This window comes from Entelurus aequoreus, linkage group LG24 (assembly GCF_033978785.1).
Source record: "Entelurus aequoreus isolate RoL-2023_Sb linkage group LG24, RoL_Eaeq_v1.1, whole genome shotgun sequence".
NCBI classification, from domain to species: domain Eukaryota; kingdom Metazoa; phylum Chordata; class Actinopteri; order Syngnathiformes; family Syngnathidae; genus Entelurus; species Entelurus aequoreus.
The window spans coordinates 28,235,928-28,260,602 of record NC_084754.1 but is presented as its reverse complement, the minus strand read 5'-3'; the positions used below and the strand labels follow the sequence as shown (position 1 = coordinate 28,260,602).

Below are 24,675 nucleotides of genomic sequence, written 5' to 3'. Positions count from 1 at the left end.
CGCATTTTCAATGGGAGACAAATCTGGACTACGGGCAGGCCAGTCTGGTACCCGCACTCGTGATATTTACACACTGATGTCGCTTTTTGATTCAGTACCGCCTAATATCATCGCTTACATGCAGTGATTTCTCCAGATTCTCTGAACCTTTTGATGATATTACGGACCGTAGATGGTGAAATCCCTAAATTCTTTGCAATAGCTCGTTGAGAAATGTTGTGCTTAAACAATTGGACAATTTGCTCACGCATTTGTTCACAAAGTGGTGACCCTCGCCCCGTCCTTGTTTGTGAATGACTGAGCATTTCATTGAAGCTGCTTTTATACCCAATCATGGCACCCACCTGTTCCCAATTAGCCTGTTCGCCTGTGGGATGTTCCAAATAAGTATTTGATGAGCATTCCTCAACGTTCTCAGTTTTTTTTGCCACTGGTGCCATCTTTTTTGAAATATGTGCAGGCATCAAATTCCAAATAAGGTAATATTTGCAAAAAATACAAGATTTCCAGTTCGAACTTTAGGTATCTTGTCTTTGCAGTCTATTCAATTGAATATAAGTTGAAAAGGATTTGCAAATCATTGTATTCTGTTTTTATTTACCATTTACACAACATGCCAACTTCACTGGTTTTTGGGTTTTGTATACATATTTGTAATACAGTTTAAAAATCTTTAACCAACCAGGAATAGTACCTCATCTCAATTGGTTATGTTACAGAGCTCTTAACTCTTATCTCAAATAACCTTTCATTGAAATTAATTAAAATCAATTAAATTGATGCTTGCCCTGTTGCATTCGGGTCACATGGTTGCGGTTGTCGTTTCCCCAAGATGCAGAAGGACGTCAAAAAGCAGCGTGCAGGTATGATGCTGATTTATTCTCAGGGAAAAAGACGAAAATTAAACCAGTGTACCGCTGGGAACGTACAAGAGGCTCGGATTGTGGCGTCTGCAGGTCCACTTGAGTAGCAGGGGGATGTAATTCTGGTGGCGGAGGCAGTGCTGCAGGTGGCAGCTTGTAGGGCGTAAAACTGGTGGCAGCTTGGCTTGAGCAGGATTTGAAGCTTGCGCCGGTTTAGCTTGAGCGGGCGTCGAAGCAGAAAGAAGCTGATCTTCTATCTCCAGCTCAATCAGCACCTTCCTGTACCACTCGTCCATCCATTCAGCGCTGTATTCCTCCAGAGAGTCCTTTGTTGCGAGAGGAGCCAATGGCGCCCCTGCTGGGGAAAAGGTAGGCGAGCTGGTGCTGAAGCGAGCTGTGCGTCCCCAGCTGCACAGCTACCAGCATTAGCCTCCCCTCAGGAAGCGGATACCAGACGCTGTCACTAGTTTGAGCGAGGAGTGTTTAACCCACAACCTCAGTGATAGCAGACGCCAAGAATGGGTGGGCTCTGGGAAGCCAAAATGCTGCGACAGGAAGTGCGGGAGCTCGAGCATCGAAAAACTGGGTGGGTGAAGTGGGCGGAACTTGAAACTTAGGGGGCTGAACCCAACCCCAAAACAGCAGAGTTTAAAAAACATGCCTTTTAAAAAAGAAAAACTAACTTTTAGATAATAAATATTATATACAAACAATACAATCTAATTATTTACTGCACCAACAACTGCGGTAGTTTTATGAAGTAATGTAATAATAGTGTACATCACTTACCTTGGAGAGTGAACTTTTATGGTGTCTCCTTCCAGCTGTTTCTCTGTAAAACACACCATCAGCAATTTGTCCATATTTTCGTGGATAAAGGTTGCCGTTTAGATATACTCTGTTTAAGTGTGGTGCAGACTGGCATTAATACACTTGATTGCTTTGCCAAGTTGGCGACATGCTCTGTCATGTTTTTGATTATTTATTTTTTCAATTCAATGAATATCAAACCAGTTACAGTAATAATCTACATTTTATGTTATCAATGCACTAAACAGTAATCTAAACAAGGAAGTGAAGCTCCAATCCTCCAAATGCAAGCGCACTAGCAGGCATTTGCTCCAGTGATGATGGTTTTGGAGATGGGCTTTCCATATCGCTTTCTTGTGGCTCAACAGTAACTGAACGCAGATAAATTTGCCCACGATACGGAATGGACCGAGGGTCAGACAGGACGTGTGCACGTTAATCGCGAGTCAAAAAAATTTGCGCCGTTAAAAGAAAACGAAATGATTGCTAACTCATTATTATTGTTAACTTTAAAAGCCCTAAATAATATACATACATGCTACTAATTGAATTATTATGTGTACCTATAGGTACAACTTGGTCTAATTTTCGACATACCATTATACAATTATACAATTATCCATCCATCCATGTTCTATACCGCTTATCCTCATCAAGGTCGACAATAATCCAAAATTAAACGGAAACGGAAAACAACTGCTTTTGGTGTACGCTTTTGCCAAAATGTTCAGTGGTACCTTAAATGCACTTTTTTTTGAGAATTTTGCCTATGGTTTGCAATCATTATGAGAGACAAGAAGACAAAAAGTTTTTTTTTGCATCTAACTTGTAAAAATGTACTAATTCTCGGTGGCTAGCAATGCAGCTAATGGTAGCAATCAATTCTACCTCTAAATCACTTTAAAAATGCATTAAAAAACATCAACAATATTTACTTTACATACTGTAATCTGTATAATAACCAAACTAGCGACATTGTTTTTGTAAGAGCGAACCCTGGGGAACTCTTTTCTAGCGTAGTAACACATCAGCGTGCTACGGTATTAGCCGTAAAAGCTAACTACGGCAAGAGATATGCTAGCTTCTACACCAGCACATAACGCATTTGAGTTTGTAATGCACAACACTGCAAGAGAACACCAATTTGTACTGACTGAACATGAACAACTATATTATACTATCTGTAAAGTATAAGCCCACAATTCATGTTTTGTTTGTACACAGCTAGCCAGACAGCATATGTTGTCTGACATGATATAGTACTATCTATCTATCTATCTATGATACACGCATGATAAATATAAAGTGTGACTCACTCGATGGACAGTTGTCTGTTTGGTCCAGCTGGCCGGGTATGTTGTTCTGGTTTATTTGGGTAAGCACTCCATTTATGTCGAAATAGCATGGCTTAAAATTTCACATTTTGCACCTTCGAGTGACTTTCACCTCACTCTCTCGGCTTCCGTCTGCTCCAACGTCTCACTCTTCCTTCGTGCTCCCTTTTAGAAGCAGTAGTTCATCCTCCATATACCGTATTTTTCGGAGTATAAGTCGCTCCAGAGTATAAGTCGCACCGGCCTAAAATGCATAACAAAGAAGGAAAAAAACATATAGAAGTCGCACTGGAGTATAAGTCGCATTTTTGGGGGAAATTTATTTGATAAAACCCAACACCAAGAATAGACATTTGAAAGGCAATTTAAAATAAATAAAGAATAGTGAACAACAGGCTGAATAAGTGTACGTTATATGACGCATAAATAACCAACTGAGAACGTGCCTGGTATGTTAACATAACATATTATGGTAAGAGTCATTCAAATAACTATAACATATAGAACATGCTATACGTTTACCAAACAATCTGTCACTCCTAATCGCTAAATCCGATTAAATCTTATACGTCTAGTGTCTTACGTGAATGAGCTAAATAATATTATTTGATATTTCACGGTAATGTGTTAATAATTTCACACATAAGTCGCTCCTGAGTATAAGTTGCACCCCCGACCAAACTATGAAAAAAACTGCGCCTTATAGTCCGAAAAATACGGTATTCAAATTCAGAAATATATGGCTGTGAATCCTCATTTGTCTAAAAATAGTCATCTTCGTTGTTTGTTACTGAAGCTGCCGTGATTAGAACACACACGCCTTTGTTTACGGAAGTAGGACACACAGTTGTTGCCAGAATTCGGAAATGCTCTGCTATGGAAATGGAAATAAATTTGCAGCGGAAATAGGTCCGGCTAGGGCTGGACGAAATGGAAAAAAGCAATTTTTGTTCATTTTGTTTATGCTTTTGCGCGCGATAGATGGAGCTTCTACTCGCTCACTGTTGAGTTAAAAACTACTCTGCAGCTACACAGCCGCTATACTACAGTTCTAAAGTCCGCACGGGCTATGGGTAGAGACACTTTTAAACTGGGTTAGGTTCAAGGTTCAAGGGTTTTATTCATCACATGCAGAATACACCACAGGGAAATGCTTTTTTCCATGCTCTTCAGATATTGCGTACAGTGGGATCCAAACACTAGTTGCTGAATCTAATACACTAAATACAAAAAATACAACAATTTCAATAGCTCTGATGTACATTAATTACAAGACAATAAGTTGCACAATAAGTCCCAGTAGTTATGGTAGAAGTATCAGTAGAAGTAAAAGTACAGTAGTCACATACAGTACCAGTGCAATGTCAAATAGTATAACAGTATATACAGTATACATAGTATATACAGTATAGGAAGTAATAAATATTAAGGTGTCTACAGTTCTTTTGGCAGTTGAGTAGTGACAGTAGTATGAGCAAATATAATGGAACAATATGACTTCTTTATACTCTTGTTTTTACATTATTTACAGTCATTGAATGAAGAGTATTGTAGTCCGGTAATTACAGTGGTAAGTAAAGTGATTCTTGTGCGTTATAGTTAAATATATGACACAAAGCGAGCAGCAGAGAGGAGTTAGAGTTAGCTTCTGTGCTAAGTCGCTAACAGAAGTTAACATAAACAGATCAGATTAGTGATAACGTTGCTACAAGAAGAGATATATGTTCTCAAGCAAATTGGTTTATATGTAAAGCTGTAGTCGCTCACCAAAAGCCAAATGCAGTCGCTGACCAAAGCATTGTATCACACTCGGGAGTTAAGAAGTCCGTACCGCGCGTCATATTTTTTAAAAAGTTTGATGCACATGTCATTGTGCGTCAGAGAGGAGTCTCCTCAAACACGAAAGGGGCGGGTTAAGCCAAAAGAGGACGCCCTATGCTTCGTCTGTCAGGCGCAGAGAAGAGCAAGCGGCCGAACAAAGACACATAAAAAGATACAGGTATGGCGGTAATGTCTCAAATATAGACAGCTTTCGAAAGTATACCGGTATTTAGTATATTTTGCGCAGCCCTAGCCCTTGGGCACACATTTTCGAGGTGGGAACAGAGAACTTCAGGAGGTCTTTTTTGCACTTCAACTAGCTCTTCAAAAAATACTGAGCGAGCAGAACCCTCGTCATGCACCACACTTTGGGGGCACATTGAAGCGAGAGATCCGTTCAGTTAAAGCCTCTCTTCAAGTAGTCCTTAAAGACTGAGTCGTGCCAGAGGAAGTTCTCTCTATAGTTCTGATAGAGGTGGAGGGAATACTTAATTCCAAACCGCTCGGCTATGTGTCCACTGACATCTCAGACTCTGACCCCATTACTCCAAACATGTTGCTTATGGGGCGGCAGGATGCGGCTCGCCCACAAGTGGTTTATGTCACCAGAGAACTCCTAGGAAAGCGCAAATGGCAGCATTGCCAAGTTTATTGCTAAATAGAGAAGGTTAAGACATTGTCATTCAGCAATATGAAAACGATTAACTTGTACAACACATCATGTACAGGATAATTAGAAAAAAATGTAATCAAGTAGAAATATCACAATTTACATGACCAAACTTTTTTGACAAATCAAACCATGATTGTAACAATCCACATTTTTGTTATTGCATAAAACTGTTATCCAAACATGAAAGTGTAGCCCCTCTCCTCTTTGAATGCAAGTGCGCCTACAACAGGAATTTAGATTATGTCGGTGATACACCAATGCACTGCAGGTAATTTTTTGCTTGTCAATAAAATGTGCTTATGTCCATTTAGTGTTGAGCTGTTCAAACAAGCATAATGTTTAATAAACATGTAATTAAAGCAAACAAATTCCCCAGTCTTAGTTTTAAAAACTTGAAAATGATCTGTCTTTGGTACACCTATTACTGATGAAAAATTATATCTATGTGCGATTATTTTGAGTTAACTATGAGCAAAATGTGATTAATCACAATTAAATATTTTAATTGTTTGACAGCCCTAATATTATTAAACATATTAACACAGTGAAATACAATCTGTTTCCCATAAGAAATTTAAAGCGCTAATGATATATCAATACAAAACTCAGCCTGTAGTTAGTGTGCAGTAGATTTTACTTGCTGCTGTCATGTAATCAGCACTCTTTGCAAAATATAAAATACACATTCTGAAGTCATATAGAGAATGCTGATGAACTCTCATTTCAACGCTGCATCATTGAGTCCATTAGTTTACATATCACAGTTAAATACGATGGCATTGAGTAAATGTATGTTTCTTTTTCAGGTTATGATCGTCCTCCAGCCGCCCAGTCACACAGAGAGCCAGCATGGCACGGCCGCTCTATCGGCACCACTAAACTACGACTGGTGGAGTTCTCATCTTTCCTGGAAACACAAAGGGACCAAGAAGCAGTCAGTATCACACAAACACAAATACACCCACAGACCTAAACACATACTCAGATGACAAATAACCCACAGCAGAGAACAGCGTTAGCCTCCATTGTGTGTTTCCATGTAAAACTAACCTTGGTAAATCTCTGTCTCTTCAGTCTATCTGTCATGCTGCCACAAGGTGCATTCTGTGCCATTTTTCTGCTGCGCACACACAGACAGCAGGCATTCATCTTGTTGATTTTGTCCTGTTCAAAAGCTATACATTGCACACAATATTTTGCCCGGCACCAGGCAGTAACAATATTGACTACATTGGCGTTATGCACACAAATCCATATAAAAGTAATTCAACCTGACATAGCATATATAATTAATTTAGAAAAATATACATTACACCTCTGGGGACTTTTGGATTGTATTATCTTCAAAGCCAAACAGGACAATAAAAGTCCTTTGAAGGGTGTAAAAACATTTTAGGATTTTTTTTTTGTTTACTTTTTTTGCTCACATTTTCTAACGAACTTCAGTCCAAAACATAGATATCAAACATGTTACATTGTTTCTTTTGTCTTTTTGGAAGTCATTTTGAGCAGTTAATGTCTGCTTGAATGAGTAAAATAACTAATTATGCATTATGCTAGTTATACAAATGTATACTAATTGGTGTCCTGGGTTCGATCTTTCTGTGTGGAGTTTGCATGTTTTCCCCGTGACTGCGTGGGTTCCCTCCAGGTACTCCGGCTTCCTCCCGCCTCCAAAAACATGCACCTGGGGATAGGTTGATTGGCAACACTAAATTGACCCTAGTGTGTGAATGTTGTCTGTCTATCTGTGTTGGCCAAGCGATGAGGTGGCGACTTGTCCAGGGTGTACCCCGCCTTCCGCCTGAATGCAGCTGAGATAGGCTCCAGCACCCCCCACTACTCCAAAAGGGACAAGCGGTATACAATGGATGGATGGATGGTTGTCCAAGGTGTACACCGCCTTCCACCCGAATGCAGTTGGGATAGGCTCCAGCACCCCCACGACCCCGAGAGGGACAGGCGGGAGAAAATGGATTAATGGATGGATGGAAACGGTGTTATTATTTGATCAAAAGGCATTTAAAAGGTTATAAAACATTACATGATTGGTATTTTTGAGCTGAAACGGAGAGATTTGACAGAAAACATGTTTTTTTATAATGTTTTATGCCTTTTGGAAAAGTAAAGTCCTGTTTGGCTCTGAAGTATTGATGAATAACTGCTAGCGTACCGTACGCCTGGGAAATAATTGGACATAAAATAGCATAAAAAACCCTCTTAGGAAAAATCCTGTATATTGGAGTGACATAAAAAAAATAAGACCAAAATAATGCAAACATTTAGGACAATAAAAAAGTCAGCCTTTGTCCCATTAGGTTTAAAGAACATCACGGGATTGCATTTAAACTATTCAACATGTTCGAAAAGAAGTCGGAAGAAGCAGAGCTTATTGAAGCCTCCATGTATGTTACTGATAAATCTTTTACACCAGGTGTTTAACATGTTGACACAGGTATAATTTGTGTTTTGTATTTTATTATTAAAAAGTGTGTTCACTTCCTGTGTTTAAATGTCACCATTTTCTAATATGGAGAGAAAAGAATCGAGCATGTGTAGCAATAGATTGATAGGTAATGCAGTAGTGAAGGAAAGAAGAAAATAAGTACAAACAAATCAATAAGGAGTAAAAACAAACAAAAGCATGTACTGTAGCTTGTACAGTGGTAAAAGAAAAAAAGAAAAATCATAAGGTAAATCATAAAGTAAAGAAATAGAATTAGTGGTAAATAGAAAATACAACATGTAGTAGTGTAAGTAGTGATTAATGATTAATACATACAAAAATAATATATACAATTGTTGATAATAATTACAATAATTATTAATAAAAAATATAGATGTATATTATAACGGGGTTAAGTTCCATTGTGCTTCTGATCTGAACAAACTGTTAGTGAATGTTTTTAATGTATCTGGCCGGTGTGATTCATTCTCTTCTTCTTTCTCCTCTGTCTAGTACAACAAGCACCTGTTTGTGCACATCAGTCAGAGCAGCACGACCTACAGCGACCCCCTGCTGGAGTGTGTGGACATCAGACAGATCTACGACAAGTTCCCAGAGAAGAAGGGTGGCCTCAAAGAGCTGTTTGGAAAGGGCCCCCAAAACGCTTTCTATCTCATCAAGTTTTGGGTAAGCACATGTCGGAATTGTATTTTCCTCCTTTCCCTACGTTTCCTATTTTATGCCGCAGACAACAACCCATTTAATTCAAGCCCCACATTTAAATTGTCAAATTGATGCTCACACATCACCTTGTGGTTTTATCACAGGCCATGTGAGGGCCGTACGCTTAGCTTTTTCACTAGGAGCATAGGTGCTACTAAATAAAAATAAAAACAATAGCACAGAAAAAAATTAGGAGCAATACAAAATCTCTCAAATATCACAATTTCATTATAAGCACTTTAATGTACACATGTGCATTCATACATATAAACACAATGCCATCATAAGGCCTAATGCAATCCCCAATTAATAAACACAGGGAACATCCCTAAACTGTGCTAGCACTGTCGCTAACACTAGTGTAGGGCTGGGCAATAGGGACCAAAATTCATGACTGAGTGTGTGAGCTCGGAGCTCCAGCCCCGTCCCCCCTATGTTCCTGAAGGAGGAGGAGGGGCACACAGACCGATCAGTGACACTTACGCGTCAATCACTTGTCCATTCGGTTATAGTTACGGTTATTTCGAACATGCTATACAAATGCGCAAACATTTTACTCTAGTTTGATCAACTTTGGATGGATCTATTTTTAGAGCAAAATGCAAATTAAAGAATTTAAATCTGTATTTGCACATGTTCCTTTTTTTGTTAAACTTGCATGAACTATTTCTAGTCGAAAATGCGAGTAAAATGCTTGCACTGTATAGCCCTCCATGTCTTTGTGTTGACGGTTATGTGTGAGTGCGTAGTTGTGTGATGTCTTTCCTCCTGGGATATGGAAGTGGTGGAGTGATGAACACACATTCGCTTTGTTTGAACACCTGCTCACCTCCTATGTTACACCCTTTTCACATAGCAATATTTCTGAATTTCTGACCTTTAAAGCTCTCTAGCGCCCAAGAGCGTCACTGCTCTGATAGTCCATTAACAATTTACCTGGGTAAATATACCGTTTAAATCATTCTAAGCACTGTTGCGTAACGTCTGGACAGAATATTTGATACTGAGTAATAAGGAATATGATGTATGTAAGTACAGTACCAGTCCTAAAATTAATTTAAAAGCAAGCATTTTTCATGAAACTTTACATTACTGCATGAAATCAACTATTTTATACAGTTGAGGAATATTTAATCGCATCATTTAGAACTGAAACTTATGAAAAGACCTTAAACATAAGTGAGTGATGTGTTTATAGTTTATTCCTGCATGTTCTCAACAATTATTTTCCTTCCCCTTTGGCAGGCGGACCTAAATTACAACGTACAAGAAGACCCGGCTGCCTTCTACGGCGTCACCAGCCAGTATGAGAGCTCGGAGAACATGACCATCACCTGCTCCACCAAGGTGTGCTCCTTTGGCAAGCAGGTCGTCGAGAAGGTGGAGGTAAGAAAAAAGGCATCTTTCTTGAGTAAGACATGTTAGGTTAATGTCTTACTTTGTTGAAAATGTTAAAATAGCACAGATTTCTTGACTCTTTTTATCAATATTAGTACAAGTTGTACATTTAAGTAATACACAAAGTAATAATAGCTATTAAAAACAGGGTGGGCCAAAAGTATAATTGTATAATGCATATGCTCCTTCTTGACTGCACTTAAATGTAGAATATATGTATAATATATTTATATTATTCATATATTATATATTATATATAATGTATTATATATATTATATATTATTTATTATTATTATTGTCTATTGCGAGCGAACTGTGGTGCTGAATTTCCCCCAGGGATCAATAAAGTACTTTCTATTCTATTCTATTCTATTCTAAGTAGGTATACTATACTGTACACTTTTTTAATACATTGACTAAAGATGTCCTAATCGGATATTGATATTGGTCCGATATCAGCAAAATGAGTATTGGCTTGCATGTAAAATATCCCGACACAAATGCTCCGATACAAGCAGTCTAAGACAGCCAGTTATCATCTACATGTCCTCCCATAAGCACACAAGTTTGATATTTTCTCTTATTTTAGTAAAGTAATTTACAAAAGGTAAAAACATAGTAGGTTATAGGCTAAGCACACAACAGTTAAGCACACAATAGCACACAACCTCGACAGATGTAATAAATGTCTTTAATTTAACAATATTGAAGTCTCCCTGATTGGCACTCAGCATCAAGGGTTGGAATTGGGGGTTAAATCACCAAAATGATTCCCGGGCGCGGCGCCGCTGCTGCCCACTGCTCCCCAAGGGGATGGGTCAAATGCAGAGGACAAATTTCACCACACCTAGTGTGTGTGTGACAATCATTGGTACTTTAACTTTAACTTATACTTACACATACAAGGTCTACAAGGTAGAAGTGTATTATTTAGGACTAGTGTGGCCACTAGGTGTCGGCAGAAAAGCCAATTACTACTCCACTTGAACTTAAGGATACCTTAAGTCCATTCCAGAAGGTGTTTTAGGCCTACCTGTATAAGATATCCCCCTGGGAGTTTGGACCTTCCCGCAATATTTTATACATTTAGTATCCCACGGATATATGCTATAATTTTTTTCTAAGTAAAAATGAATAGTATTAATACAATGTCTTTGCATGTGAAAAACATTGTTGCCCATAATCATTATATCAGATTAATTGCTAGAGAAATAAGTTTAAAAGTGGATTTGATACTGTATTTGTTATTTTTTCTACTTTACTCTTATTTGTTTATAATTTACACATTTACGGCACAGAGCAGTTTGTGTTGCTATGTCAAATATAATGAAAAGCAGATAAATCAGACTACTGTCAGACTCCTCTATGTCAATGAAGTCAGACATTTGCTCTAAATTTGTGAGTAGGTAGTAGTTGTGTAATAATAATAGTTTCTCTGTATACAAACTATATGTTATTATATTGTGTTGATGTTGTGGTGTTATGTTATAGTTAAGTCAAAAGTTGTGCTTTGAAAAAAGATATATGATAATATTCAGAGGTATTGATTTAATAATAGCATGTGTGTTATTGTGGTTTCGGGTTGCATGATATAGAAGATATACACTGTAAATGATATTAATTTGGCCAACGATAGAGCTTTTTTGTTTTTTTTTGTTTTGTCCTGTCCAGCTTCTCAGGCAAATCATATAGTTGATGTAGATGCCCATATCAGCTGTTCAGATTTACTTTACAAAAGAGAAGTGTAGGATACTTCTCTCGTTGCCTTATTTGTATTTGACATTATTACATTTATTTATATTATCATTTGGTGCAGCCGGGCCGGAGCAGGAGGGGATAGAAAGAGAAAAAAAGGAAGACAGAGGGGGGAATTGTGGGGACGAGAGGGGGATTAGACAGAAAGACAAAAACAACAACAACAACAACAATAGAGCAACATCAGCAAATACGATATGTACAAATATGATGGTAAAAGTGATAGCAAAGAAGCAGTTAGCGAAATAAATAATAATACAGAAATGACAATGAGCATTATTACACTACAAATGGAGCAATACAAATACCAATAGAAATAGCGCTATTGATAATGAACAATACCAATAATTTACCTCTATTATCAACAATACAGTTGTTCAAATGCAACAATACATATACGTAATGATAACTAGAGATACAAAAGAATGCAGAAAAATGGAGGGGAAGAAAGAGAAGCAACCTATATTAACCTTGTAGATTGTTATAGTAACAATAGGTTAAGCTTTGTCAGTGTGCCGTGTGTTACCCAGTTTCCCCTAGGGCAACAACGTTAATATATGTTTGATGAAACGTGGTTATGTGCATGAGTGTATGTATGTATATGTACTTGTATATGTACATAGTGTATATATGTATGTTTGTATCAGGACAAGGAAACGCTAAACATGCTACACTACACACCGTATGCTAAACGGTATGTAAACAGAAGTGGGCGGATCGATACAAATATCAACAGTAACGATACCAAGTATAGTATCAGTATATGGCAGGGCTGTACGCTTAACTTTTTCACTTGTCGCACCGGTGCTACTAAATTTAAAAAAAAAAAGAGTAAAGAGTAGCACAGAAAATTTTTCGTACCACAGAAAAAAATTAGTAGCAATATGACATGTCTCAATTATGACAATTTCCATATTAATACTGATCGTACACATGTGCACTCATACATATAAACACTATGCCATCATAAAGCCTACTGTAACACTCAATTACACACAGAGAACATCCCTAAACTGTGCTAGCACTGTCCCTAACACTAGTGTAGGGCTGCGCGATATGAACCAAAACTTATATCCCAATATTGTTTGGCCCACAAATTAACCCAGAAATGGAAATATCCGTTGACGTAACTAAATATCTCTACAATGCTTGATTTGAAATTTTCAAGACTCGTGGGGATCCCAAATACACAAAAACAGATACCAACAAGTACAAAAATAAGGTTTTGCATAACAGGATCCAAACTTAAGAGGTGTTTTGAGAAAAGAAAAAAGAAAAAGCCTTGGAAATAATGTAAGCAAAGTCAAATGTAATCTCCAATGTTCTTTAAGAAAACATTTAGCTATGCTTAATTCTTCAGCTAACAAAAACACAAAAGAACAAAAATGTGAAATGAAGTGCCCTGGTTTAAGAGGACATGTTTAAACGTCAGCAGCAACATGAAAATAATTGACCTTTAACAATAAACACTATTATAGGACATATACTCAAATATTTTAGCCAGGAACACCAACCTGCCAAATGCTCCATGATGCTGTGTGACAGGCTATGTCCTGAAAATTACTTTAAAAAGGTCATTCATTCTAGTTATTTGTTACTTTACCAAAAAAAGTAATTGATTTACTAACGGAATTACTCTTTAATGAATGTAACTAATTACTGTGGAAAGTAATTATTGCGCTACTTGAAACAATATAAAATATCTGACATAATGCAGTTGAGATAAGTTAGTGTGTGCATTTTAAAAGGCGGTGCCTGTTGCCTCGTGATGTGTGACATCAGTGAGTCCATGCTCAGTAGTCTTTTTGTTAGCTTAGCAGGCTAGCAGCAGCAGTTTGTTGGCTCTGACGGCAGCTTTTTTGAATCTTTCACTGGTCTGTGTTACCTCTGCTTAATAAATAGATTGAATGTGCTTCTATGGCTGCATTCTCTTGTCAACAAACGGGGTATTGTTTGGATGGCAAGTTTGACAATTCAATCATTGATTTCTTGTTCAATCTTTCCTCCGTTATAATTGTATTGCATGTTCAAAATAAACTGAAACTAACTAGCTAACTTACGCTCGTAGTATCTACTGTATATCAGCTGGGATGGGCTCCAGCTTACTCATGCCCCTTGTGAGGGTAAGTGGTACGGACAATGGATGGATTTTTTTCAGTACGATGACACAACTTGAAGTGGAAGGACTTACTTATGACTGTCTTTTCTCTTCTCATTTAGACGGAGTATGCCAGGTTTGAAAATGGACGTTTTGTCTACAGAATCAGTCGCTCTCCAATGTGTGAATACATGATCAACTTCATCCACAAGCTTAAACACCTGCCAGAGAAATACATGATGAACAGCGTCCTAGAGAACTTCACTATTCTGCTGGTGAGAACGTCAGACAGCGTGCGTGCGTGCGTGCGTGCGTGCGTGCGTGCGTGCGTGCGTGCGTGCGTGCGTGCGTGCGTGCGTGCGTGCGTGCGTGCGTGCGTGTGTGTGTGTGCGCGTGTGTTTGTGAGTGCGTGTGCGTGTGCGTGTGTGTGTGTGTGTGTGTGTGTGTGTGTGTGTACTTGTATTTCTACCCTTCTTGAGACATCAACAAGGAAAAGTACCTTCCATATGAGGACCGGTGAACAAGTTAGGACATAAATCATGGTCCCAATACGGAAAACCATTGCATCTAATCAAGAATGTCTCATTTGCACCCCTGGTGGTGAAATCTATCAAAATTACGGTGGTCATAAAAAAATATATACAAGTGTGTGTAAAAATTTTAAGTGCTCCCCCTCTGGCCACATATGTAATAAGTGTGTGTAAGAAATTGAAATGCGCCCCCTTTGGCCAAAAAAAAAAAAAAAAAAAGTAGATAGAGACATACTGTAATAACTTAAAGTAAATAATGAAGATTAAAAACCAATTACAAAAAAATACTAATAATGAACTAAAAGCAGTATTTTTCTCACAATGTGTCGACTTTTTTCTTATAAAATTGGGAACAATTTCCCATATTCTCTCTGTTTCTGTAATATTGCAATATTTTCTCGTAAAATTGTTACTTTTATATGTAAAATTATTACTTTTTAATGCAAAATGGGGACATTTGTCATATACAATTCTGACATTTATCACAATACTGCCATTTTATTGTTATTCTTGTAAAACAGTGACATTTTTTGAGTAAAATTAAGACTTTTGTTATAATTTTGCTAAGCAAAATTCAGATTATTATTATATTGCCAACATTTTAAAGTTTTCTTATAAAATTTTGACTTTTGGTCAAGTAAAATTAGGACTCTTTTCATAAAATTGCCAAAATGTTAAACTTTTCTTGTAAAATTGCAACTGTTATTGAGTAAAATTCCAACTTTTATCATAATATTGCACAAATGTTCAGTTTTTCTTGTAAAATTTTGACTCGCATTGAGTAAAATTATGAATTTTATTTTAATGCTAGAGGTAGGCATTTTTCGGAGGTCTCAAGAAGGTTACAAATACAAGTGTGTGTGTGTGTCTGTGTATGTGTGCATGTGTTTTGTCAAATACACAAATTAATCACTTATGGTTGTTAATATTTTGGGATTTCAGGTGGTGAGCAACAGAGACACTCAGGAGACGTTGCTTTGCATGGCCTGTGTGTTTGAGGTGTCAAACAACGAGCATGGGGCACAGCACCACATCTATCGTCTTATCAAGGAATAACACACTCGCACACATATGGCCTTTATTTTTTTAGAAATGTCTGAAAATACATTCTGTAAAAGTGTCTTTCAACCAACAACACTAGTAAGAAAAAATGATGCGCGGTCACAACTATGACACTGATTTTTTAATCCATAGCAGATTTAACTTTAAACGTTTCCCCAACACAATCATTCCAAAAAGTGTATAAACAGTGGTACCTTGGTTTTCCTTTCAAAAAGGACTGAAAACTAAATCCATTTCTCCCATGAGAAATAATGTAAATCCTAATAATCCGCTCCAAAAAAAAAAATATAGACAGAAAACTTATTTTATTGAGAATATTTGTAGTTTTACATGCAGAAAACAATGCAAAATACACAAAGATTGCGAGGAGCACAGAGGGAGGGAGAACTTTGCTATGAGTTATTTATTGAATTATAGTGTTTCTCATCTTCTTTATCAAAGTGATGGCACTTGAAACTTTTCTTGCCCCCATAGTGACTTATTCTTCAGCTATTCTCCATAAAGAAACAATAAGACTGAGTCAGTAATGCATGGGATTCTTTGTGTGGGCACTCAATTAAGACTTACTAGTGTTTGGCAGTACAATAACAAGACGGTATACAGAAACCTGGGCGATTTTTTTGAAAACCGAATCTTACCAAAAGTGGGTTGTACGAAAACCGAGGTACCACATGGCTCATGAGCTACTCCAAAATCCGTCTGATTACATGAAAATTGAGGCTTTCCGAACATTTTCATCATCCAACAAATTGCTTCTCCATTCACTTCTACTTCACTGATGAGAAATACAAGTTATTTGCCTTGTGAAGTCAAAACAAAGTAAAAGTAATTAAGGAAGTATCATTGTAGCAATTTTTTTTTTTGCAAAGGCATATCTCAATCTGTGTGTGTGTGTGCGTGTGCGCGTGTGTGTGTGTGTGTGTGTTCTGGCAATGCTTACTTAATGGGGACATCGCTCTGTTTACACAGTCACCTTTAGGGGACCTCTGACGGTATGGGGACAAAAAAACAGGTACCCTAAAGCCGCGGCCCGGTACCTGTCCGTGGATCGATTGGTACCGGGCCGCACAAGAATAAAAAATGAAAAAATAAAAACTTTAAAAAAAAAATTTAATCAACATAAAAAACACAAGATACACTTACAATTAGTGCACCAACCCAAAAAACCTCCCTCCCCCATTTACACTCATTCACACAAAAGGGTTGTTTCTTTCTGTTATTAATATTTATGGTTCCTACATTATATATCAATAAAGTTCAATACAGTCTGCAGGGATCCGTAAGCACACATGATTGTATTTTTTTAATGACAAAAAAAATAAAAAATAAATTAAAACATTTTCAAGCGTTGACCGGTCCGCAGTTACAAAAAGGTTGGGGACCACTACCCTAAAGGGAAACCTTTTTAAATGATAGTCAGATCCATTCCGAAGATGCCTAAGGGATTTTTAAGCTTTGGCCCATAAAACATGTTTACTGGTTAGTTTGAGTGTGAGACATTTGCACAGCAGCCCCCTCATCGGGCTGTAGCTGGTACATTTAAGTGGTGAAACTTTCTATAAGAGGACAGCTGTAGTGCTGTATTCTGAGGATCATGTCATATTTAATTAGAACTTTTTTTTTTTTTTTTAAATGGTCCTCAGTAGTCACTACAAATTTGTGTGAATTATGCAAAATTATTTCAATTTGGTCACCATGAACCATATTAACTCTTTTTCCCCCAGGGTCCCCAGTAAGAATGATCAGCACATTACTTCATCAATCCAGAAATTTAAAGACGTGTATGAGCTAACTGGCCAGTGGCCATTTTACCTCTTTTTTTTTATGCCTCCACAACCTGTAGAAAGGGTGCTCCCCACAAGTGATGATCAAAAACTTGGTCCCCATTCCGAATGATAACCAGTATATATGTGTGTGTGCGTGTGTGTGTGTGTGTGTGCGTGTGCAATCAGATCTGCGTGTCTGTTTTAAGATTCATGTGTGTTCGTGTTGCAATTTGTGTGCGTGTATAAAAACGTAATCTGTCTGTGTCTTTGTTTAGGTAACAGATTTGTGTGTGTGTTTGTAGAAAAAATATTGTCTAAACTAAGACACACAATCGCAACACAAACATATTTTTTTACACACACAAATCGCAACACGGACACAAAGATTGTTTTAAAACTCAGAAATCTAAACAGAGACACACAAACAGCAACACAGACGTTTTTTTGCCCCCACACAAACACACACACACACACACACACCAATTTAAACACAAACCCTCAAATCACAACACTGACAGAAACACAAGTACGCGCACACAAGTATAAACAAAGACACAAATTGCAACAGGGACAGACAGATTTTCTTCACACACAAACACAGAAATCTTAATAAAGACACACAAATTGCTACACGAACACACACATAAATTAGAATACAGACATGCATATCTGATCACACACAGATTGAGATAAGCATTTGCAAATTATTTTTGTTATTTACAATAATAACAAAAAACCGTAAATAATGTTCCCCCCATAGGTCGGTGTGTGTGAGTGTTATTGTCGAGATAAAGATGGACACAAAAGGTCAGACCCTGTGTGTCATCAATAACACTGGATGAAATAACACCACTATGTTGTCATATAATAACACAACACATGTGGTTTTATAAACATAGCAATGCTAAATTGTGTGAGTGGCAGTCTTGCGCACAAAAAAAGGTGTGTCCCAAAGAAAATCTTTTTTCTTTTTTTTTTTTTTTGTAAACATTTTTGTATGTTTCTTCAAAAAAATTAAAAATTAGTCTCTACATTTTGAAAATTTGATATAAATAGCATATTTTCTCTATTTCAATTCCAGCAACACAATCTAAAGTGCATGTTGATAAGAAGTTATACGACAAATTGAAACAATTCAGGTACATTTATGTGCAACATTTTGAGGCATTGAGAATTCAAGTAAACTACAAGAGTCACTGCAGGGGAGAATGTTAGCGAAGGAAGTCCACTTCCACTTGCCTGCTTGAGCTTCAACAGCACAGTTTTCTTTCCTACTTGTTGACCGGAGCACATTCAAATGATTAAAGTGTTCTCTCCTCTCATTATCAATGAAGTAAAACCAAAAAAAGTGTGTGCACTGTAGCAGGTGATGTTTGCCGGTGTGTCCATGTCATGCCTTTAGCAGCATGAAGTGCCTTTTGTCTGGAAACAACAAGTGTCTTCTTGGTCAGTGTCTTAGCTCAGTGATATTTTCCTTTCATGAGTGGGAATTGAAAAACATAAAACTTTTGGTTTATTTGAATTGAATTTCAAAATGGGGGAAAAAAATCAACAATAGATTTATATTTTATAGTTCATACAACAAAAATGAAAACCACCAGTCAGCAGAAATGAGGAAACGGACTGAAAATATGTTGTTGTTTTTTAAGATATTCTGACATCAGAACACATCTATGAAGATTTTAATCTACATTTCAAACTATTCCATGTGGTCTAGATATGATGTATTGGATATGCTACGGCGTACATTTTGCTAAACAGTCCTTTTTATAAGTCTATGAGTCTGTCTGCAAGATGATCAATTCTGGAGGCGTTCCCAGATGATACAAAACCCAAAACCAGTGAAGTTGGCACGTTGTGTAATTCGTAAATAAAAACAGAATACAATGATTTGCAAATCGTTTTTAACTTATATTCAATTGAATGGACTGCAAAGACAAGATATTTAATGTTCCAACTGAGAAACTTAATTTTGTTTTGCAAATAATCATTAACTTAGAATTTAATGGCAGCAACACATGGCAAAAAAGTTAGCACAGGGGTGTTTACATGTGTTACATGGCCTTTCCTTTTAACAACGCTCAGTAAACATTTGGGAACTGAAAACACCAATTTTGAAGCTTTTCAAGTTACATTTTTTCCCATTCTTGCTTGATGTACAGTTTATGTCGTTCAACAGTCCGGGGTCTCCATTGTGGTATTTTACGCTCCACACATTTTCAATGGGAGACAGGTCTGGACTACAGGCAGGCCAGTCTAGTACCCGCACTCTTTTACTATGAAGCCACACTGTTGTAACATGTGGCTTGACATTGTCTAGCTGAAATAAGTAGGGGCGTCCATGATAACGTTGCTTGGATGACAACATATGTTGCTCCAAAACCTGTATGTACCTTTCAGCATTAATGGTGCCTTCACAGATGTGTAAGTTACCCATGTCTTGGGCACTAATACACCCCCATACCATCACAGATGCTGGCTTTTCAACTTTGCGCCTATAACAGTCTGGATGGTTCTTATCCTCTTTGTTCCGGAGGACACGACGTCCACAGTTTCCAAAAACAATTTGAAATGTGGACTCATCAGACCACAGAACACTTTTCCACTTTGCATCAGTCCATTTTAGATGAACTCGGGCCCAGCAAAGCCGGCTGCGTTTCTGGGTGTTGTTGATAAATGGCTTTCGCTTTGCATAGTAGAGTTTTAACTTGCACTTACAGATGTAGCGACCAACTGTAGTTACTGACAGTGGTTTTCTGAAGTGTTTCTAAGCCTATGTGGTGGTATACTTTACACACCGATGTCGCTTTTTGATGCAGTACCGCTGGAGGGATCAAAGGTCACAGGCATTGCCGCTTACGTGCAGTGATTTCTCCAGATTCTCTGAACATTTTGAGGATATTACGGACCGTAGATGGTGAAATCCCTAAATTCCTTGCAACAGCTCGTTGAGAAATGTTGTTCTTAAACTGTTCGACAATATGCTCACGCATTTGTTGACAAAGTGGTGACCCTCGCCCCATCCTTGTTTGTGAACGACTGAGCATTTCATGGAAGCTGCTTTTATACCCAATCATGTCACCCACCTGTTCCCAATTAGCCTGTTCACCTGTGGGATTTTCTAAATAAGTGTTTGATGAGCATTCCTCAACTTTCTCAGTCTTTTTGTGCCACTTGTGCCAGCTTTTTTGAAACATGTTGCAGGCATCAAATTCCAAATGAGCTAATATTTGCAAAAACTAACAAAGTTTACCAGTTTGAACATTAAGTATCTTGTCTTTGCAGTCTATTCAACTGAACATAGCTTGTAAAGGATTTGCAAATCATTGTATTCTCTTTTTATTTACCATTTACACAATGTGCCAACTTCACTGGTTTTGGGGTTTGTAAATGAAACCATGCCCACACTCTCCAAAAGTATTGTAATTTATCTTTTGAAACATATACACTGTTTAATATCTTGAAGCCCTTTAATCAGTCCGCTATTCTTTGCTGATTTATTTTGCATGAAACTTATGATTTGATACTTTGGCATTGTTTAACAGGGGTATCCTACATTGTAACAACTTTTATAGATCAGCAGGGACAAACTTCATCATGGGAACCTTTTAAAAACAAGACTGCGCTGCGGCCTTTTGTAAAAAAAAAAACAACAATAAAACATAGTGAGGTTGTGTCCTGCGTAAGAAAGACATTCTTACGATCTTTTTTTATATATACTCTTACGTGTAGAGATGTCGGATAATATCGGCCGATAAATGCTTTAAAATGTAATATCTGAAATTATCGGTATCGGTTTTTTTATTATCGGTATTGGTTTATTTTATTTTTTGTTTTTTTTGTTTTTTTGTAATTAAATCAACATAAAAAACACAAGATACACCTACAATTAGTGCACCAACCCAAAATACCTCCCTCCCCCATTTACACTTATTCACACAAAAGGGTTGTTTCTTTCTGTTATTAATATTCTGGTTCCTACATTATATATCGATATATATCAATACAGTCTGCAAGGGATACAGTCCGTAAGCACACATGATTGTGTGTGCTCCTGGTCCACTAATAGTACTAAACTTTAACAGTTAATTTTACTCATTTTCATTAATTACTAGTTGCTATGTAACTGTTTTTATATTGTTTTACTTTCTTTTTTATTCAAGAAAATGTTTTTAATTTATTTATCTTATTTTATTTTATTATTTTTTTAAAAAATGACCTTATCTTCACCATACCTGGTTGTCTTAATTAGGCATAATAATGTGTTAATCCCACGACTGTATATATCGGTATCAGTTGATATCGGTATTGGTAATTAAAGAGTTGGACAATTTCAGATATCGGCAAAAAGCCATTATCGGACATCCCTACTTACGTGAATATAAAATGCAACAACATTTTGTTGTTATCTGTACTGTAAAGTTCAAATTTTAATGACAATAAAGGAAGTCTAAGTCTTAAGACACAACACCACACTGTTTTTTTTTTTTATTATAATTTTTTATTCCGGGCTTAAGCTTGGTCTTGTCTTTGTAGTCATTTTCTGTATTTTTCATTTCTGCTGATTTTCATTTTTGTTACATGTCATATAAGATGAAAATCAAACCGTTATCTCGATTTATTTTTTGCTCTTCGACACTGCAAATGAAAACCAATTTTTTTCAATTTTGTATTTAAAAGAAAATTTAATTCAACCAATTGTTTTTTGTTTTTCAATTCCCTATTCATGGTACAAAAATATCAACGACAAAAAAAAAAAATACACTGCCCCTTTTCTTCTCTTTCACTAAAAATCAGATCTGTTGAATGGATTGATCATTACTTGGAGAACCAGGAACTTCTAATTGCACATGCTCCTATACTGGACTCATGTTTAATGTTCAACGTCGTCTTGTATCTCTTTTTAGTTCCCTCAGAATGTAAATGAAGTGTTCGGTTATTTGGTATGACAAGTGCTTGAGTCTGTGACCTATGTGTGTATGTACGTGCGCGCCACTGAACATTGTCAGGTCGCTGATTCAAACTAACGCATTGTATGAACTCTTTGAGATGAGCCACTACTGATACACTTCTATACCACACATGACGTGAAGTTGATGCATTTTTGCGTTACATTCGAGGTCCTCTCACATTGTCATCAATGTAGTTGAAATCAACGTTTACTTTCCTAGTTGGAGCTTCAGGTTTTGTGTGAAGTAAAGGTCTACTTATTCCCTAGGACGGGGGTCGGCAACCCAAAATGTTGACAGAGCCATATTGGACCAAAAATACAAAAACAAAATCCTTCCGGAGCTGCAAAAAATTAAAAGCCTTATATAAGTGTTATTGGTGTAAGTGTTTATATTAGCTTTTAACTATCAAAATGACTATGTTTCGCAGGCTGACGCAAATCTTCGTTGATAGAAATGTTGAAATGTAATATTTATTCTACACATTTTTGCAACATTGGAAAACATTAGTAAAACGGAGGCTTCTCAAGAGGGTGAGATAACTCCTGGAAATTGCTGGCTTTTAATGGCCAAAGGTGTAGATGTGTGTGTCCAAGTTAAAGGAAACAGCAGGCTGACTTCTGTTAATAGATTTATTACAATCTTTGCAAGCCGGGTAACGTTTGCTGTGGTCTGGAACAACATGGCTCACAAACAACTATCAGAAATGCAGCAATTATTGCATACACATAATGTGTTATGAGACATAAAAATATAAATTAAATACACAGAGGACATAAGAAAAGGAAATTAAATGAGCTCAAATATACCTACAAACGAGGCATAATGATGCAATATGTACATACAGCTAGCCTAAATAGCATGTTAGCTTCAGTTAGCTTGCAGTCATGCACTGACCAAATATGCCTGATAAGCACTCCACACAAGTCAATAAGATCAACAAAGTTCAACTTTGTGCATTCACGCACAGCATAAAACGTTTGTTGGACAAAATGAGACAAAGAAGGAGTGGCATAAAATGTCCTTCTGTGGCAGCGCTGGAGAAAGTTGTACATGTAAACGACGGTGCGTTCAAGGACCGCCGAAATGAGTAGGACAAAACGGCGCTCGCCAAATCCTCTCATCAGAGAAGCATGTTTAATATAAACAGTGGGATTTCTACCATTTAGGAAGGTTTGTGTCATGTTTGTTCTCCTACAGAAAATATATTGAAACAAAAATTATATTTTCTTCACCATTTTTTCCATTTTCATACATTTTTGAAAAAGCTCCAGGGAGCCACTCGGGCGGCGATAAATAACCGCATGCGGGTTGCCGACCCCCGCCTTATGAGTCCTTTAACTTAAAGACCTACACAAGACTAGACTCACTTAATTCTGGCACTGTGTTCCCATTACTGTTCCTTTCCTGCTCCTTTTCAAGAGGCTATCTCTGCTGTTTTAGTAGGCACTCTCAGGTTATCCTGTCATCTATGAAGATGGAATCAATCACTGAGACAAGAAAGTCAAGCATTTGATTCATTTCACTGTTGTGTGTTGCCAGTGTTGTCTTGTTTGTGCAAAATTGGACATTTTAGAGCTGCACACGGCACAGAAATCCTTTTTGTGACCAGTTTCCTAATGGCCTTGACTGGGAGTTTTTTTTTTTTTTTAAGGTGCTTTGTATAAAGTTGACAATGACATTTATTACATATGTTGTGTATATGTTTGATATTCTAATATCTATCCTATTTTGTGACCAGGAGAATAAATGTAGAAAATCCAAATGCCAGTGGTGTGTCTATTGGTACTGCACAGGGTCTGATCTTTGCTTTGTAACCCGCCCCCCCTCCCCTCATGGCTCTAGAATATGCTAGATATTTTGTAGCTTTGTAGAGACTTTGTATGCATATGTTATTCACTTTCAAATAAATGGCCAGTTCTAAAGGGTGATGTGTCTTTATTTCATTACATTCAGCTTCATGCATTATATCAGTGGTGTCAAAGTCATGGCCCGGGAACCGAATTATCTATGGCCCCTGGGATGATATTTGATTAGTATTAGAACCGGCTCGCAGGCCACAGCCGCCTGCTGCTGTTTTGCACGCACCAATACTCCCATCAGTGTTGGCGCTAGGAATTTTTGAAATGGGGTCCCCATCAAGTCATAAAAATGGGGTCCCACAGTAAATTTTTGGGGTCCCACTTTTTTGTAACCGCTTTGCAAACCAATGATAAATGTATGCATTATCCTGTTATAACTCACATTCTATATTGTGCTTTGGAAAAAGGTTGTCATAAACATCACTTTATTCATTAAAAAAGAAAACACATTTTTATGCATATGTAAATGTATTCAGTTAAAAACATTCATTTACTTTCTTCTTTCCGTCATGGATCTAATCCAGGGGTGTCAAACACATTTTAGCTCTGGGGCCGCATGGAGGAAAATCTATTCCCAAATGGCA

The 24,675-nt window shown here is 37.3% G+C and overlaps 1 protein-coding gene across 1 annotated transcript in view; it reads left to right on the top strand.

Annotated features, from left to right (window-relative positions):
* Positions 1-24,139, top strand: part of LOC133641820 (transcriptional enhancer factor TEF-1-like) — a 124,357-nt gene extending 100,218 nt beyond the window's left edge. Inside the window, exons 8-12 of the mRNA XM_062035859.1 lie at positions 6,308-6,435; positions 8,461-8,634; positions 9,916-10,056; positions 14,045-14,197; positions 15,395-24,139. Coding sequence (XP_061891843.1) covers positions 6,308-6,435; positions 8,461-8,634; positions 9,916-10,056; positions 14,045-14,197; positions 15,395-15,508 — 710 coding nt within the window. The 3' untranslated portion in view covers positions 15,509-24,139. The remainder of the gene's footprint in view (positions 1-6,307; positions 6,436-8,460; positions 8,635-9,915; positions 10,057-14,044; positions 14,198-15,394) is intronic.
* Positions 24,140-24,675: the final 536 nt, after the last annotated feature.